General features: G+C 54.0%; 1 protein-coding gene across 1 annotated transcript in view; it reads right to left on the bottom strand.

The window, feature by feature from the left end:
* NOS1AP (nitric oxide synthase 1 adaptor protein) overlaps positions 1 to 14062 on the bottom strand; it is a 23415-nt gene extending 9353 nt beyond the window's left edge. The window contains exons 1-2 of the mRNA XM_085300300.1: positions 13792 to 14062; positions 13286 to 13489 (exon numbers count right to left, since the gene is read on the bottom strand). Of these exons, the coding sequence (XP_085156426.1) occupies positions 13286 to 13489; positions 13792 to 13809 (222 nt within the window). The 5' untranslated portion in view covers positions 13810 to 14062. The remainder of the gene's footprint in view (positions 1 to 13285; positions 13490 to 13791) is intronic.
* Positions 14063 to 16597: the final 2535 nt, after the last annotated feature.

The following is a 16597-nucleotide window of genomic DNA, read 5'->3' as shown; positions in this document are numbered from 1 at the left end:
GTATTAGCTCACTTGTAAAGCTCCAGCCAGGAAAGAAACAAGTGCATACAGACTACCCCTGAATTTTACACAGCCTGCAGCACAAACATGTTTATCTTCTCGATTAGAGAAGAAAACCCCCCCTCATCGGAGCGCAGGAGCCTCACATCGGCCCCCGGGTTGATGGGGGACTATCTTTAATGCTGGTCTTCTATGCAGGGCTCAATAAATAACCGTAAAGAYGTGGTCTTCGACTGCAAAATAACGCCAGCTGGCACATGCGTCACTGCGCAGCACGTTCCTACCAGAAGAGCACTAAAATCCCCCTTCCTGGAGAACAGAGCATCGTATGCTGCTTAACGGAGGGCGCACCTAACCTTGTCACTTCAGAATAAAATKACGTAGCAAACTGAGGGTGACGGGCACTCCGTGCAAAGCAGGCAAAACGCGTGGAAACACGCTTTCTTCCCCTGCCTCGCTGTTTCTACGCTCCCTTAGGGGAGGACCAAAATTTTCCCTGAAAGTTGTGCTGGGGAAAGAGGGAAGCTCGGAGAATTCAGCTAGTGGGAAAAAGCAACTCCCCCCAGCCTCACTGCCGGGGAGGAAAAGGAAACAAAATCTGTATTATGAGAATAATACAGATTATTCCCRGAGCAAAAAGCCGGGAAAGCTCACRCACGCGTGCAARGCGTGCACCGCGCGCCGTTCGCTCCGGGGCTGTTTGCAGACCGCTAACCAGCTCTTTGCAACTTCATGAGCGCTGCCAGGCGGAGCATGCAAAGAGGCCACGCTAGACGGCGACAGTCAGGGACCGGCATCCTCTGGAGGATCAGATCTGAGGGCGGGATACAGATAGGACTCGCAGTAGAGCTGCTAGGGATTTACGCAGACCTCTGCTTCGTGCCGAGGTGGCTTGGAAAACCGGCCGGCAACAGCTCTGCCGTTCCCYGGCGGCACGTCCTGCCTCCCGAAACGCGCTGGGCAGGTCCGACGCCGGCCAGCACCGCTGCTTTCGGCAGCGCAGCCCACGGCGGTGCTGCCAGCCAGCAGCCCCGTCCTCGCAGGTGAAACCACGGAGCGGCTTCGGGTCGTGGGAGAGCCGCTGGTCGGAYGCTGGTTCTTCGGTTTAACAGTGCTTTTTAGAGCTCTTCCAAGTTTCCCTAGAGTTTGCACACGTGGAAAAATGCAGCCTCCTCCGAGGTACATGTGTTTGTCTGAAATAAGATATGATTTTGGTTTGTACTGACAAGGTCAGTGTCTATATTCCCATCCAACTTCAGGTTTAATTTTGGTAAGCGACTGACGGTGGTGTGTACTGACGGGTATAAACCGGCATCAACCTAAAAATATCTGTGTTGTGAGAGCAGCAGAACGGAGTTAAGGCGGCTGCTCTGAAATAATCCCTGGATCACAGCAAACCCACTTATCATAGAATATTTGTTCCAATAACATGAAATGTTTCATGATAAATCCCATCTGCTCTGTTTGCTATTTCCTATCATATAGCAGCCTTAATTTCCCTTCCTATAACCTCCTTCCACTATTTCCAAGTTTCATTGCTTTTGCTAGCAAACTAGGGTGCATACACAAGTCATCTGCAATCAGCTCCTCAGTCTAAGAAATACTAATTTCCTATGAAGTGCAAGAGAAATCTGAACCGGTACCAACTAAATCAATTACCAAACACATGGTTCAACAGRTAAAATTCCCCTTACGTAACAGCTGCCTCTCAACCCTCATTTGCAGATCTCATTTGCAAGATGATTTACRTCCCTTACAAGAAACCCCTTTGCGGAGCCCCACTATAATGTCCTGGGCTTAGGTTGKTTTTTTTCCCCACCCCACCCCCCAGCAATCCTTAAGGGAGACCCAAGACACAAGCTGCAACGCCGCACTCCTGCACGGCGTGCTTTAGCCGGGCGCCCGCGGGCGCTGCGTGCCCAGGGAAGCCGCGCTGCGCGACAGCAGGCTGCACCCAGCCGCACAGCCGTCCGGGCGGGCTCCGACTGTACCGGCAGCCCCGCGGCGGATGCATTAGTTCACGGTGTAGGAGTGCACTTAGCAATATCCTTCAGCTCCACCCAGCCCACGCAGCAGCTCATTAAAACAAACAACAGCTTCCCGCGCGCTTATTATTCTGCGCTTCAGTAGGGGCTTCGTTAACACCCAGCTGGTAAGAGAAAGCTAATGGCCACATCCCAGGGCAACCACACTCGCCCCCGCTTAATTGCAACTGCTCCGGGCAGGAGCGGCCGCTCGCAGACGGCCGGACCAGCTCCTCGCTCCSGGGCCGCCCCGAGAGTTTGGCCGCTTGCAGGGACCAAAGCCTCAGCCGGGCTGTCGCCAGGCAGCTGCGGGAGCTGGGGATCGCACCAAAGCAGGCCGGGGCTGCTCACAAGCAGAAGACAGCCGGTCTTCGTTGGACAGCGGCACGCGAGGCACCGGCCAGAGGCCGGAGGTGCCGGCAGAGGCGGGCAGCAAGGGGGGCTGCAGGAGCGCGGGAGCATCGCCTGGCGTCGCAGGGAGCCCAGCCCAGGGACGTCCCGGGACTCTCCGAGCCTCGTGCACATCTGGGGGCACGTCAGGGCCGGTATCGCTGTTCTTCCACGCTGGCAGGAGCGATGGTGACTTACAACTCACCTTACAAGTTTTTCGTTTCTGGTCACGTATCACGATTGCACTAGCTAGGCCGAAGGGACAACGTCAGCAGCCGGGACAGCAACGACACCGGCTCCAGGAGCACGTGGAAAGCAGGCACCTTTGCAAGCCACGCATCTAGAGTTTCACAACAGCGCCTGACGTAGGTGAAAGGAACGTAAGGAAAAACAAGGCCAGCTGGTAGAGGTTCCCAAGTCACCGTGCGAACGGCACAAGGTGTCCAATGTAAAGCACGGGAACAGAGCCGGCGAGGCAGAGCTTATGTTTCAAGCCATGGCATAGTTTTATAAGTGAGATAAGGACCCCATGGAGCAGACGAGCATCACGGCAAGGACCTGCCACCAGACAAGCCTGGCGCTCGCATGGGTGGCATGTGTCCAGAGCCTGACGGACATCAGCCACAAGCCACCAAGGACAGCATGGGCTGGAGCTAGAGAAGGTCTGTCTGAAGGACTTGCTCACCGCTCCAGGCTAGGAGCCCATGGCACGTCCGTCACTTAAAGGCACAGATTCACCCGTGTAGTTAGGTACTCGGCTGGGTTACRGGTTTGACAGGCTGGATTATTGTCAAGTAAAACCCAGAGAGCTGGCCGCAGCCAGTGCACCGAGAGCCGGGGTACGCGGTCAGCTGAGCGACCGGCTGGCTGCGGGCAGCCGCGGTTTCTCTGCCCGGCCGCTTCTCGCAGCGTAGYGGGAGTCACGTCGCCCAGGTCAAGGCTGCTCCACCAAGCCAACTCCTTCGGACTGGTGGATAACATTAAAAGCATCCGTCGCCCGCCCTGCTTTCCGTTCCAGCTATTCTCATCTTCTGTGCCTCCAAAGCTAAAGCAATGTTCTTAATGTAATCAGAATAACAAGATGATCTCCAAAGCTTCCTTCCAACCAACGCCTCTATGATTCCTGTTTAAACTCAAGCTTCAATTAACGCCAGCACTTTCACAGATGTAAGACAGATGGATAAAGGCTATCAGTCTGATGGCAGAGAAGCGAGAGAGAGGGGAGCCTGCGACCATGGGGRTAGCGGCTTGGCTGCATCTCCTTCACTTCTACCACAGCTTGTAAGAATTACTGTGCTTCGTGTCCTGAAAGCAGGGCAGGAAAGAGGGACAGGGCCCTGCACAGACACCTCCTGCGCTGAGGGGAGCTTTCCTGGCCACGCTGCAGCTTCCCAACAGTGCTAGGAGGAGACCGAGCCCTGGCCAGCTAAGCTGCAGGTCCTGCCACGCCACTGTCATGGGGAAAACAGCAAATCCCCTTCTCTGCAGTGTCAAGATGCAAAAGCAGCCAGGCATGAAGATCTGCAGAGCCTGTGACTTAAGCTAGTCGCTTAACCCGAGCCTTGAAAAACAGTGATTTCAGAAGTGCAAGGAAGCAATGCATTAGAGCTTACTAAGTGTCCAGGAGTCATTTTCCAGCCTYTCTGTACAGCGGCAGGAGGCAGAAAACTTGCTTTTCATTTTTAAAAGGAAATCTGGGACTGGCATTTAACTTCCTGACTCCAGAAATGCCAGAGAGCACAGGATRCACGATAAGGCCGCGAGCGTTGACAGCACGGCCGAGAGCAGCCAAAGTTCAGCGAGCGCAAGCCGCCTGCTCGGCGCCGGGCGCCCCAACGGGCAGGCTCCCCCGGAGGAACGCCCGGATTTGAGCACGGCAGGCCTGATCCTCCTGCGAGGCAAGAGTCGGGGTCGACGGCCTGAAGGCACCGGTACGAACCCGCAGGAGGATTCAAGCCCAGGACGTTTGAAGTCYTTCTAGCGGGGAGAAGCTCTTCCGCAGCGAAGGCCAGGGCTCTGCAACCGCACCGGCTGGACTTCCCACCCTAACCAACAGCCCTGCCCACGCAAGCTCCCTCCCTGCTTCCGTGCTTCAGTCTGAGACGACCACGGGCMGCACGTGCGAACCGGTACGCGAGTAAGGACGGGATAGTGGTCATACGGGTTATAGAAAYAACGGGGCTAGAGAGCCCCAGGTGGCTTTGCTCTGCTCCCTCGGGTTAAGGAAAACAGGAGCGGAGCTGCCGSCGCCTCCGCCGCGTGCAGCCGGCAGACGCTGCCGGCGGGTGCTGTTGCTTCTCCTGCAGCTTGGGYGTATTTTTCGAACTACGGATGGATCAGTGTTAAAAGCAGCAGGACATCTAAGTTTTCATTTTCTTGTAAGAAACTCAATCCAGTGCTGAAGATAGAGCGAGGATCAGAGATGAGGCACGTGCATTTTAGTATTTACCCCCCGACACCGAAATTAGCAGCCGCGTGTTCTTTGGGAACTCCGTATCTGCCTGAATTGGTAGCGTTTCTAACCAGACGCTCATTAGTTCTTCTGTTAGAGCACGCACACGCCTAAGAGAGGCGATCACCTGTCTGCAGGTGATCTGGTACAAAGCAGAGCTGAGCTCCGGAYTAAAACAGATTAGCAAGCGGGGCTTTTTTGCCCCCCCCTCCCCTTATGGGCCAGCTCTGGTAGCAGAGCTTAACCCGGCAAAGCCGGGGAGAAGAGCCCAGCACTAATCTGCTTCCCTCCCTCTGGAYGCCCGAGGAGGGGACATTAGAAGGATTATGCAAAGAGCAGAAGAGGAGGAAGCCGGAAGGGCTGCGCTGCTCGGGCCGGCGCGGCCCCTGAACCGAGCGAGACGCCGGAGCAGCACGGAGGGGACCGTTGCGACGCGGGCCCCACAGGTTCAGCCGGACCCTCCCTCAGGGCAACCCGGCAGCACAGGGAAGATGCCGCGTGCCGAGGACGCCGGGGCGCGCAAGCCGGGCGCGACCGCGAAGCCGGGCGCGAGGCGACGTCTGGCACCTCGAGCGCAGCTCGGGACGGGACGGCGGGCAGGGGAACGCGCCCGCGCGGGGCTCCGGAAAGGCGGCGGAGCTGCAAGCGAGGGGCGCAGCCCGGCGACGTCCACACCCTCGGTTGTGAAACGCAGCCAGGTATTTCTGCCCGCTGCGGGCCAAAGAGCTCCTCTCCCACCGTTGCGTAAAAACCTTGGGTAACGGCAGCCCAGGAGGCAGCCGAGTGGCCGGGGAGAACAGCAGCGACAAACTGAAAAAAAAAAAAAAGCGAGCTGGTAATAACGTAACCAAGTCAGCAATTATGAAATCCAGGCTATTAATGAAGAAYGAACGAGCAACAGCAGGAAACACTTCACACATCAGAAACCAGCCAACGCCGTGGGTCTTATTAGATGCAAGAACTGTTCAACGATGTTTTTGTTTTGTAACTGGAAAGAAAAGGGGAATTATTCATATTGCACATTTGTTTCATGCTTCTTCAGCAATAACTAGTAACCAAATTAAAAAGACTCGCTGAATTTTACGCCTTAAAACCRTCAAGTCTGAATAATGCCCCTTAGAGAGTTTTAGAAAGAATTATGAACTTGGATGCTTAAGGAAAGTCCAAGCTAATGAAAGTTTCAAGACTTTAGGCCGAGTTAGAAAACAGCCACTACAGGACGTACTGTTGACCAGGAGGACCGTCATATAACCAGCCGCGGCAATAATCCTATGCAARACAAGACCCTGAGCAATCTTTTTAAATCAAATTAAAAATGCAGCTCACAAAGGCAATTGGGTTGGCTCAGAAACTTAGAAAAAATATGCTTCGATTCCGCCCTGTGCAAGCGTTTGGCCAAAAATGCCATCTAATAGGGCGGCACAGCCCGGATCGAAGGGACGAAGCCCACCTGGCTGGTGGACCCCCAAACGAAGCAACGACAGACGGCAAAAGTCACAGAACGGCAGTGCTGCTCCAACAAAATCCCACAGCGACGGAAGCGCAACAATGCCGACTTCTGTGTAGGTCTGGAGGAAAAAAAATGTCGACTATTTGCTGATAAAGGCGGCAGACAGCACACGCGCTCGGGAAAGCAAACGGCGGGGCTCGCTGGGCGAGCGGCGGCGCCGGCCTGCCCGGGTCCGCCCCGGTTTSCTCCGCTCCCGCTGCCCTCGCGGCGCTCTGCGGGATCCAGCCGCGGTCCTTCCAGGCTGCCTTCTCCGGCTCTGAAGTCACAGGGGTTTAGAGAAACTCCCTCCGCAGCGCTTGCCCGAAGAGCCGGWCCGGGGAGGCGTCCTTAGAGGACCTCCTCGACTTCGGACAACGCAGAAGATCAAACCGCTGGGAATCAAAGACGGATACATTCAAGCCATGCAAACTAAAAAAAAAGTGTATTTTTAAGCGCCCTTGCTCAAAACGTAACCGTGAACAATTTAACTTTAGAAAGCTTGTGCAATCACAGGACAGACCTCAAGCACCTAAATTAGCAGTTCTGAGCTAAGCACCGAGCAGTCRGAGCCAGCGCATTCCCGCGTGGCACCTACGCGGCTGCCCGGGAGCCGCAGCCCCCAGGAGCCCCCGCTGCCGGCTCTGGGGCAATTGCTTTAGTTTTTCTTCTTTTAAACAGAGGATTTCTTAATATATCTATAAAGGTCGGCAGAGATGAGCTCTTCGCGTTTCCAGGACTAGAAACGGGCCACACACGGCCTCGGCGTTCCTGGGAATCGGGAAGTGTCTRAATGAGCTCAGACAAATCTCATTCTGCAATTTTAAGAGGAAGTTAACAGATATTGTTAGAGGAAAACGCAAAAAGAACCTGCAGGCTTTGGGGTTTAAAAAAAAAAAAAGAAAGAAAGAAAAAGCACAACCAGGAGCGAGAGAGAAAGAAATGATTTGGGATAATATATTCCATTACTGAATTACTGCAATCCAACAACAACATTGTAAATATATCACAGATAGAGCTGTTTTCAGTTTAATAGTTAAACCAAAAGTTTAACTCTCTTTGCTGCAGTTTCCTATGGTGAATATTGACTCCAGGCTGATTTTGTAGCTAAAACAGGCCTGCCGTTTCTCTAAGGGAGCATAAGGAAGGAGACCTAGTTTGCTTGGGCTTTTTTTTTTTTTTTTTTTGACCAAGTTAAAATTGCTTCGGCGAAAAAAAAATGAGCGATACATTAAGAAAACACCAGGATCCTTCTTTTGTTGTCAGGGAAGCTTGGCCAGACACGGAATTGGTTCCTGCTCCGAGAAGTCGCCCGCGTTCGCGGCGGCCCCCGGCCCGACCCTCGGGGCGCTCGCTGCTGGCAGCTCCCCGGGCGAGGTTTCTGCGAGGCTGCAGCTGCCTCCGCTTCGGCGCTCTTGTTCTCCTCTCCCGCATCACCGAAGATCTCAACAAATTAAATCAAGGGGCTCTCAGCCTTCGAGGACCAGCAGAGAAGCACAAGAGCGAAAAGGATCGTACGCGAGATCAGCATTTAAAACGCTGACTGCAGCTGGGTTCAGCTCCCTGCTCCGGGACGGGTCCYGCAGAGGAGCTCCGGCAAGTCGCTTCGTCTCCCTGCGTCCCGGGTTCTCATCTCTCAGAGACAGAGGTTAAAAATTGCTCGATCCCTGACCCTCTGCTTGCGACTTTTTCACTCTTCGCTCTGTTTTTCCTAAGCTAGTTTTCCTCAGGGCCCTTAATGCCCAATGCTTGAGATCGAGGACAGTCCCCGAGGGGGGCCCTGGCCACGGGTCAGCTGCTGCCCAGTGTCCCCAGTGCTCTCGGGTCTCCAGATCGGGGGTCCTGCAGCCCTCCCCCTTCACAGCAAGGCTCGCTCCCATCCTATCTGCGATCCGGGGCTTGCAACACATCTCTCCTTTTTACAAAAGGCCTCTCGAAAAGGAGGAAAAGTCGGAGYGGCCAAGCAAAGTGCAAGGGAGCCATCCGGGCACCACGAAGAGCTCCAGCAAAATCTGGGGTCGCTCTCAGTTACGCTGCATCGCAGGCTGCAGGGGAACAGCCAGGTTCTGCTGCAGGGGCCCAGCGCGACCCCGCCGAGCTCCCCGAGGCCTCGCGGGACGCCAGATCTTCCGCGGATTTGTTCTAAGCGCAGCGCTAAGGCATAGCCTTGCTACGTTAAATACCTCTGACGTCCCACCCTCGTGACYCACGAGCCGCAAGGTAACGCCAGCGCCATGCATTTTAGCACTTCCACAAGAAAACAGCACAGCTTCTCCGAGCAAATGAGCTTTCCGGTGCAGGATTCTCTTGCTCCTCGCGCAGCTGAGCTCCAGCTCTGAGCTGGCCCTGTTGTGCCACCAGAATTAGTTCGTTCGTGCAACGTGGGGCTCCTCGAAGGAAAGAGCCGTGGCAAGCCGGAGGCGCGTCTCCAGCACGCACCAGTACCCTCTCACGCACCCGGCTCAGCCCAGCGGACAACCCAGGCTACCACCACCGCGCTTGCGATGTCGCGTTAGACCTTGCTCGAAGTATCGCTGATGAGGAGGAACAAGGTCGAGGCGCAGCGAAGCGGGAGGGAGYGCAAGGGCAGCCGGGGAGAGGCTTTTGTGAAGCGACCTGACAAGCCGGCCCCAAATTTTGTGACCCGGGGTGAAACAGCAGCRCACAGCTGGTGGGGAGGGAGGGATGCTGGGTGGGGGTCCTCTCCCGCAAGCTTCGGCGAGCCAGAAGTTATTTCCCCTCCTCTCCAYGGAGCCCCCAGCAGGCTTTTGCCACCAGCTCCAGTGCGGACGTTCAGCASAAGGAGCCCATGGTTTCGCTCACAGAAAGAGAAGAGGGAAAGCCCAACTGAGGGGGAGAAAAAAAACGCCTATATTCGCTTGGGTTGGTCAAGATGTGTGACGGGAGCACAGGGGACGCGAGCGTTGCTGAACGTCTCCCTCGCGCCCTTCCTAAAGCGGCACCCGAAGTAGCTCTAAGGGTCKGCATCGCTGGTGCCTCGACGGTCCCGTTTCACCACCCACACCATGGGCTCCGCTCCCGGTCTGACAGCTGTAACGCGTCGCAGGTATCTCAGACCCTGCCGCAACTCCACGAGCATTTATCTACAGGCGGCCGAGGTACAAGACTGAAAGRAACGGGAAGTTATTTTACTATGCAGTTACATGAGAGTGGCGGCGGCGGCGGGAGAAGCACAGCAATCTTGCTTGGAAATTTGTCCTTTTTCACCACGATTGCCGGAACAGCCACGAAATTCTGACAGCCGTCCCTTCAGGTCCTCCCCGACCTACCATCACGCACCCTCGTTCACCCCGGATAACCACGTAACGTCACCGTCCCGCCGGTAATTCACCCGGTCCCCAGCGCGGCAATTCTGCAGAGCGAACGGCCCAACGCGGTGGAAACGCGTACGTCGCAGGAACGCTCTAACGGAACGAGCCTGAAATTACGCCGCGTTCTCTAAGGAAGTAAATGGCCAAACGCAGCTATTTTCACACCAATCCCACGGTGCGCGTGGCTTTCGGAGGATGCAAAAATGCTGCTTTAAACGAACTCATTTAAATTCAGCAATTTTGCCAAATTTGCTAAAATAAAGCTCAGCTTTGCAAAGTTGCAAAAGCCTTGCCAGATCAGATGTACCTGCCAGAAGAGCTATATTTTAAAGTGCTCGAAATGTCTCATTCTTTTGAATCTGCAAAACTGAGCTGAACGCTTCCCAAAAGCGGGCTCAAAGATGACCACCACAGAAACAGCATTTGAGAAGGGCCTGTACAGGACTGCAGCCTTTCTGCCCTCCAAAAAACCCTGGACTGAAGCGCATGCAGGAATTCCAGTTGGGGGGGGGGGAATCAATTTTTTTTTGAATCATCCCTAGAGTGATTCCAGCAAGCCACAGCCAGGTAGTGCACTGGAAACGTGCCAGAAGCTCAGAGAGGAAAGTATTTGCATRTATTTACATCATGACAAGATGAAAAATGCACAGCCACGGCTGCCCCCTGGGGCCCCACGTGCTCAGCCGCTCTGGAGGAGAGAGCGGCAGAGGAYGAGAGAGGGGTATCTTGCAGCTAGCTCAGACACCTGAAACTTCAGCCTCGCACGGCGCGGTCACCGCGGCTCGGAAGACGCAACACCTCTCCCGCGGCGGAGACGCGCGGCAGCTCCCTGCGGTGACAGCTTGGTTTCCCAGCCCTTGCACCCCGAGCAGTCGGAAGGCTCTGCCTCGGAGCAAAGCTGCGCCGCCGGCTCGCCCGCGGGAGCCCCGGCGGCCCGGCGAAGCCCTCCCTGCTCCGGAGGGCAGCGCGCGGCAGCAGGCAGGCGACGGCACCAAGAAACCCGTCCCGCTAACTCACCGCTAGCGAACGCTCCCCTCCCCGAGGATTCAGAAAGGCAGCCCCAGCGCCCCGATTCGTTAACAGGAATCGGGCTAATTTGTCCTCAGAGCAACCTCATTTTGCTCCTGGTATGGAGACGAGGCTCAACGACTCCGCGCCAGCCTGAAGCGAAAGCGCTGGCGGCAGCGAGCTGCCGCGGCTCGAGGACGGGCACGCGTTCCTCGGCCTCCAGCCAAAGTAAAAGCAGCCTCCGGCGCTCCGCCCGGCCGGCGAGTCCTCTCGCAACCTCTCGAAATCCCACGGCGGCCGCGCAAAAGSCCGAGGGAGACAAGACAGCCTGGGCGCCCTGCTAACTCGCATCTCGCCCTGCGTTACGCTAGATCAAGGAAGCTCGAGCACCTGTTTCAACCCCACCCTTTTTCACTGGAAATCTCTGTTTTACCTGGGTCCCTTAATTCAAAGCTTTGTTCACGAACAGTCTGAACTATGCTTGAGTTTATTTACACCAGTCAGTAAGGCTATTTTTTAAACACAGTGAGGTTTATCTAAGCCCTCAAAGTTGTGCCAGTCTTCACATGCTTCCACGAAGTCAGGCAAGATCTGGGCCGGGGGCTGCATTCTTTCAAAAGACTTGCCATAAATGTCTTTTTCCAGAACAACAATGCCCATGGTGTGTTTGACAAAAAGGAGAGAGAAATATCTGTCTACAAATGYAGGAGACCTCTTAATGGCCTAACAGTTACTCTGTCCCAAATGGTGTAAAAGCAAATTGAGCAAATCTAAGGCCAACAAAGACTTTCCATTTTGTTCCCAAGCCACAACATTAGTCATCACAGCGAGGACAGGGCAGCAGCAGAACAGCCTTTGACAAAAGCCCTCAAACTATTCCCTGTTGAAATTCGGGAACAAAAGAGCCTGGAAATCTGAGTCTGCGCGACGTTACATTCTTCTCCACCTCCAGCAATGAGAAAAGTGCAACAGAATAAGTAACAAAAGTCTACACAAGGCCTTTAGAGAAGAATAGGACAACAGCTCAGCTCCCGACAGGGCCACTCGGCCACAGCGGCAGGTCCCGGTGATGGGCGCTTTCACAGGGCTGTCCAGGGAGGCTGGCTGCTCACAAATTACTCAGCCTCCTTGCAAGGGCACATGCACAGTCCTTCCCGTTTCATGCAAAAAACTACCTTAGATATCATTTCCAGGAGTATTAYTTCCGGGAGGGAGCACGTCCTGGATCACATGGGCAGATTCCTTGTTGTGTCCTAAGGAATGAACTTTCTTTGGCTGTGGTTACACTGCTGTTTATGTTGGATGTAGGTCAAACCGCTGCCAGAAGGGGTGTCCTGCATGCCCTTCCTGCTAGCTTGCTTCTTGCAGCACCAGTATTTGCACAGCTGCTGGGGGGGGGCAGATTTTGGGGTAGTTGGGTGAGTTTTCTTCCAAAATTAGTTCCTGGATGTTCAGGATACTCATGTCAGCACAAGGCAGCAGCCGAGATCAAAGCGCTACAACACCTCTTGGCACAGGGTTGAGCAGACCGCTCGAGACACTGGTGCCCCAGCCAGAACTGGCCTATTGGCACCCAAGGCTGTCTGCTCCTTACCGGAGGCTGCCAGGACAGGGGTGACACCTGCAAAGCCACTGCAGCTGGTAGCATGAATATCTCCTCACTGAGGCTGCCCAGGGTCTGCTGGGGCTGGAGACCCCCAAAGTGCCCAGGCAGGCCACCGAGGCCAAGAGCCACCAATCCTCCTGTGGGTTTAAAACTCGGTGGACGCCAGGCAGTGAGCTCATTTGGTTTTTTGTTTCCTCACTGGTTACGTGCTCCTGAACACCTTCCAGCTTCGCATACAACTGCCAGGGAAGCCAAGGCAAAGGCTGCTCTCATGGCTACTAGCCAAGCATTATACGATGAGAGCTCTGAATATCCCAACTACAACTATTTTGGGAAGCCAGATGATTTCATAACCATCTGACATCCCCTGACTTACTCATTATTAAACAAGTCCTCTACAGGCAGGGCCCAAACCTTGCCCACGTGTTTCTGAGTACTCTAAACTCGGTACGGTAACTAGCACATTGCTACTTGCTGGACACCAACTTGTGGGCACAAAATCCAGCCAATGCTGAACGTTGCACACAGCTTACCCAAGGCAAGTAGCTTGCTGTTACCTTTGATTTGGCAATTGGACCCAAGGACCTCCTCAGAGTCGCATCTATGCTACGCCTTCCCTCCAGCTTCAGCAACCTCGCATCCAGCAGCCACCCACCACCCACACCCCCRTGTCTGCAGCAACCACTCTTGCACAAGATGAAGCAGCATTAATGTGGAGACAAGCATTTCCTCCCACGACCACGGCAGGGATGCTCAGAAGGCGATTAACTGTAGGCATGGCAAACAGAACTTTCTGGATACCACAYGGGCATGGAGACACCTGGAAAAACTCCGCATGCGACAGCCTTACACACACGGTTGCAAACTTGCAGCCTCTGAGCCCAGGCTACGCGGAGATCTTAATGACAAAAAGATACAAACCGATAAAAACAACGAGAAAATCACAGCCAAAGCGCGAGGGGACAGGAGGAACGTCCGAGAACGGACCTGGGGGAAGCAGTGGGAAGAGCCGCAGGCGGCGCGGGGGCCGTCGGGCACGCCGGGGGCCGTCGGGCACCCCTGCAGCCGCTCCGGCCGCAGCAGGGCACGGCGCGCGCGCAGGCGGGCAGCAGCACTCACCCGGATCCGCCGCATTGCCGTCACAATCTCCACCCTGCTGTTCGGCCGCGGCACATCCAGGCTTCCGATGTACTGGAGGAAAAGAAAGAGCAGATCAGCCGAGTTTCCATGGCACCAACCCGGCCCAGAAACCTAGCGACTCCTCCATCGCTCAGACGACATCCAGGGCTGTTTCATCTTGGAAATGGGCAGCGTTTTGCCTGCTGTACTTCAAGCGTCCCGAGCAACGGTCGTTTTATYGCTTTCACTGGTGCCAGTTCTACAGCATCACCCCCTCTCCTGCTGAGAAACTCTCCCATCCTAAATTTTCAATCCTAATTTCACCCTGTTCCTAAACCGAGTCATGATTTTGAGACAGCTGWCAGTGGTCATACCTCTCCCTCAGCCTGCATGATCTTTTGCTTCTTTACCCAGTCCTTAAAAAACTCTCTGAATTTGCGTGTTTGCAGAAGGGAACATTACAGTCATCCTGCCCCACCTCCAAGTTGACCATGGTTACAGGAGTCTCTGCATTAAGTCCAGAACTTCTGGCTGAACTACAGSAAAGGGTTAAGAAAAATACGCAACTAAAGCGTTGCAGAGCTCCTCGTTCCCTTGCACCTCTCCTCRTGTATTTGACCGACAGGTAATTACTCCGCTTCGTCCCTGGTCTGCTCCAGACAGGCTGAGGAACTTATCCCTCCCTTCGGCTGGGCTGTTCCCGAGACTGAAAGCTTTTTTCCTTTCCAGATAACTCAGGAAGATGAGCCAGTCACCTCTTAACTCTTGGCTACACCGGATACTTACCTTCTTGATCCTTACAAAGCCAGGTCTCCTCGACAACTTCTGCACCGAGCCCAGAACGGACCGAAGCGATGGGAAATGGCTACAGAACCGCTGAAACTAACCTCCACTTAACAGTACTCTGCTTAAACCCTCGAGGACTGAGTTCGATCCTATAAAGCGTCAGACGGGACCTCAGGGTTAATTATCCGAGTCCTCCTCATGAGTCATCCTTCAAAGAGCACAGTTCCCCAGCCTGCTTCCTCTTGGCCAAATTAAAATACACAACCAAATTACATCCACTTTACCATCTGATCCAGGTGAATATTCTGTAACAGACCTATCTCCACCTCTGCTCATCTTTTCACTAATACCTCATCTGCAAGTTTTTCTGGCATTGTTTTGAGTCTTATTTCTAGCTTACGAACAGAGTTACATCAAGAGCAAATCTTGTGATGCTTTCCTGCTAGGAATACTCCCTTTAGGCTATGATTTTTCCAAAGGTTTCTCAGATACAGTCCACTTTAACGGTAACACATCCTCCACAGCAATCAGAGGTGTGAGGACATGCGCAGGTTTAGACCGTCACGTAGATCTGGGGGACAGTGTTCTCCAGGAGACACAGCTCTGCTCCAGGAAAGGAGCTTGCAGAGAGCAAAAATTCGGGAAAGCAGCCAAGAATTTGTCAATGCAACCTTTAGATAGGTAGGCTGATACACACGCTTGTCAAAGCTGGGCTAAGAGAAAGCCAGCAAGATCACACCAATATCAGGGTAGTAATGCTGATCCAAGTTAGAAAAATATTCCCTCCTGACCTGGTACAAATGTCCTTTTTTTGGCTGGTTGGAGGGGTGCAAACAGAATTTTTAAAAAATGGAAAATGAAAAATAGTCTTTTAAGGCCTCTGCTSACAGCTACATCAGCAAAGGCAAGAACGAGTAAGCGAACTTGAAGTAACGTTCAGCAAACTTCTGGCTCCCCGGAGATTAATCATTCAGATTTCTTTTCCTCCCTCTCACTACTACTATACTGAATTTATTGGGATTAATTCCTACAAGCTCTGATGAAGCACGTCACAATATCCGCAGGTGTATGAATCACAGTGTTGAAATTAAGCAATATTATAACAGGGCATGAAATACGGAGCAATAACTCTTTTTCACCGCCTGGCTTGGCCTCTCGCCAGAACAGCACCTACAGCCACGAAGTCGTTCACTCACCATAATATTTTGGGCGTTCAGCAGCCCTTATTCCACCAATAAAATAACGTCAGTAATCAGGCCAGCAGGACTCGTTCATCCATGCTGCGTCCAAAGCAGGCAGGTATAATCCAATATCCCCTCAGCTGCACAGAGTCATTTATTACCAGAACCAGATATTGGAATATCCTTAAAATAGCTGGGGCGACCCGTCCCGCAACGCGCGGGCCCTTCGCTGTTTAACCGCAGCTCTGTCAAATCCATCGCCATTCTCTGCAGGAATTGTGAGGCTTCAGACTAAACATTCAAAACAAGGGAACCGCTTTGCTGTTTAAACGGGGCCGAAGGCAGTGCCTCCGTGATTAAGCAGGGAGAAAGGCCAAAAAGAAAATGAAAAAAAAAAAAAAACCCCAAAAATTGAAGCGGCTAGGTTCAGAGGAAGGATCAGCTGCTCGCCAGAAAGCGGACAGGCGATGAAAAGGCAACGCTTAACGCTACCAACGTGCAGTCAACAGAAAAGCATTCAAGGGTATTTGCCAGCTCCAGGCGCTGCCCGTTTCCGCGCCGCGCTTACGCGAGCCGCAAAGGGATTTACTCCCCGCGCGCCGCCTCCTCCAGCCCCGTGCGCTCTCCCCTGGCCTCCCAGTAACGTCCAGCCGAAGGGAAGCGGGAAAGTTTACTCAGACCATCACGGTGCAGGTTCAGGGGCCAACGGGAACGGAAAAAACAGTATGCCAGCTGACTTTAAGGGAAAATCCTCCGCTTCCCAGCCCGAGCCAGCCGYGCGGCCGCAGCAGGCTCTCTGCCCACCTGGAAGGCTCGAGCTCTGCCAAACGGCACTTCAAGCGCAGAGGCACTCGATATGCCACGGGGACACGTAATTCCGGGCAACTCCACCTAACGTCTTTGGAGAGCGAAGGCTTTTATCTACACTAARTGCAGGCTTTTGCAAGAAGACCCAGAGGAGCGGTTTGGTAACCCCTTCGTTATAGTGATACACTGGGGCAAACGCATAGGAGCGCGAGGCTCCAGAAGGAGAAACTGCCAAGCCACGAGGAGGAGAACGTCGCTTACGCAGTCCCAAGTCGCATCAATCCGTGCACATGCATTACGCGCCAGGGAGTTTTATTGCACGATCACGTTACTTCCCCACCGCCGCGCGTCTTCCCCGGCAGCCTTTGCTCCGCGCGAGACGCTTTTGTCGGAGCAACAGAAGGAG

Source organism: Rhea americana, unplaced genomic scaffold (genome assembly GCF_003343005.1).
Source record: "Rhea americana isolate MKP2758 unplaced genomic scaffold, rheAme1 scaffold_162, whole genome shotgun sequence".
NCBI classification, from domain to species: Eukaryota; Metazoa; Chordata; class Aves; order Rheiformes; family Rheidae; genus Rhea; species Rhea americana.
This window is presented reverse-complemented; position numbering and strand designations above follow the sequence as displayed.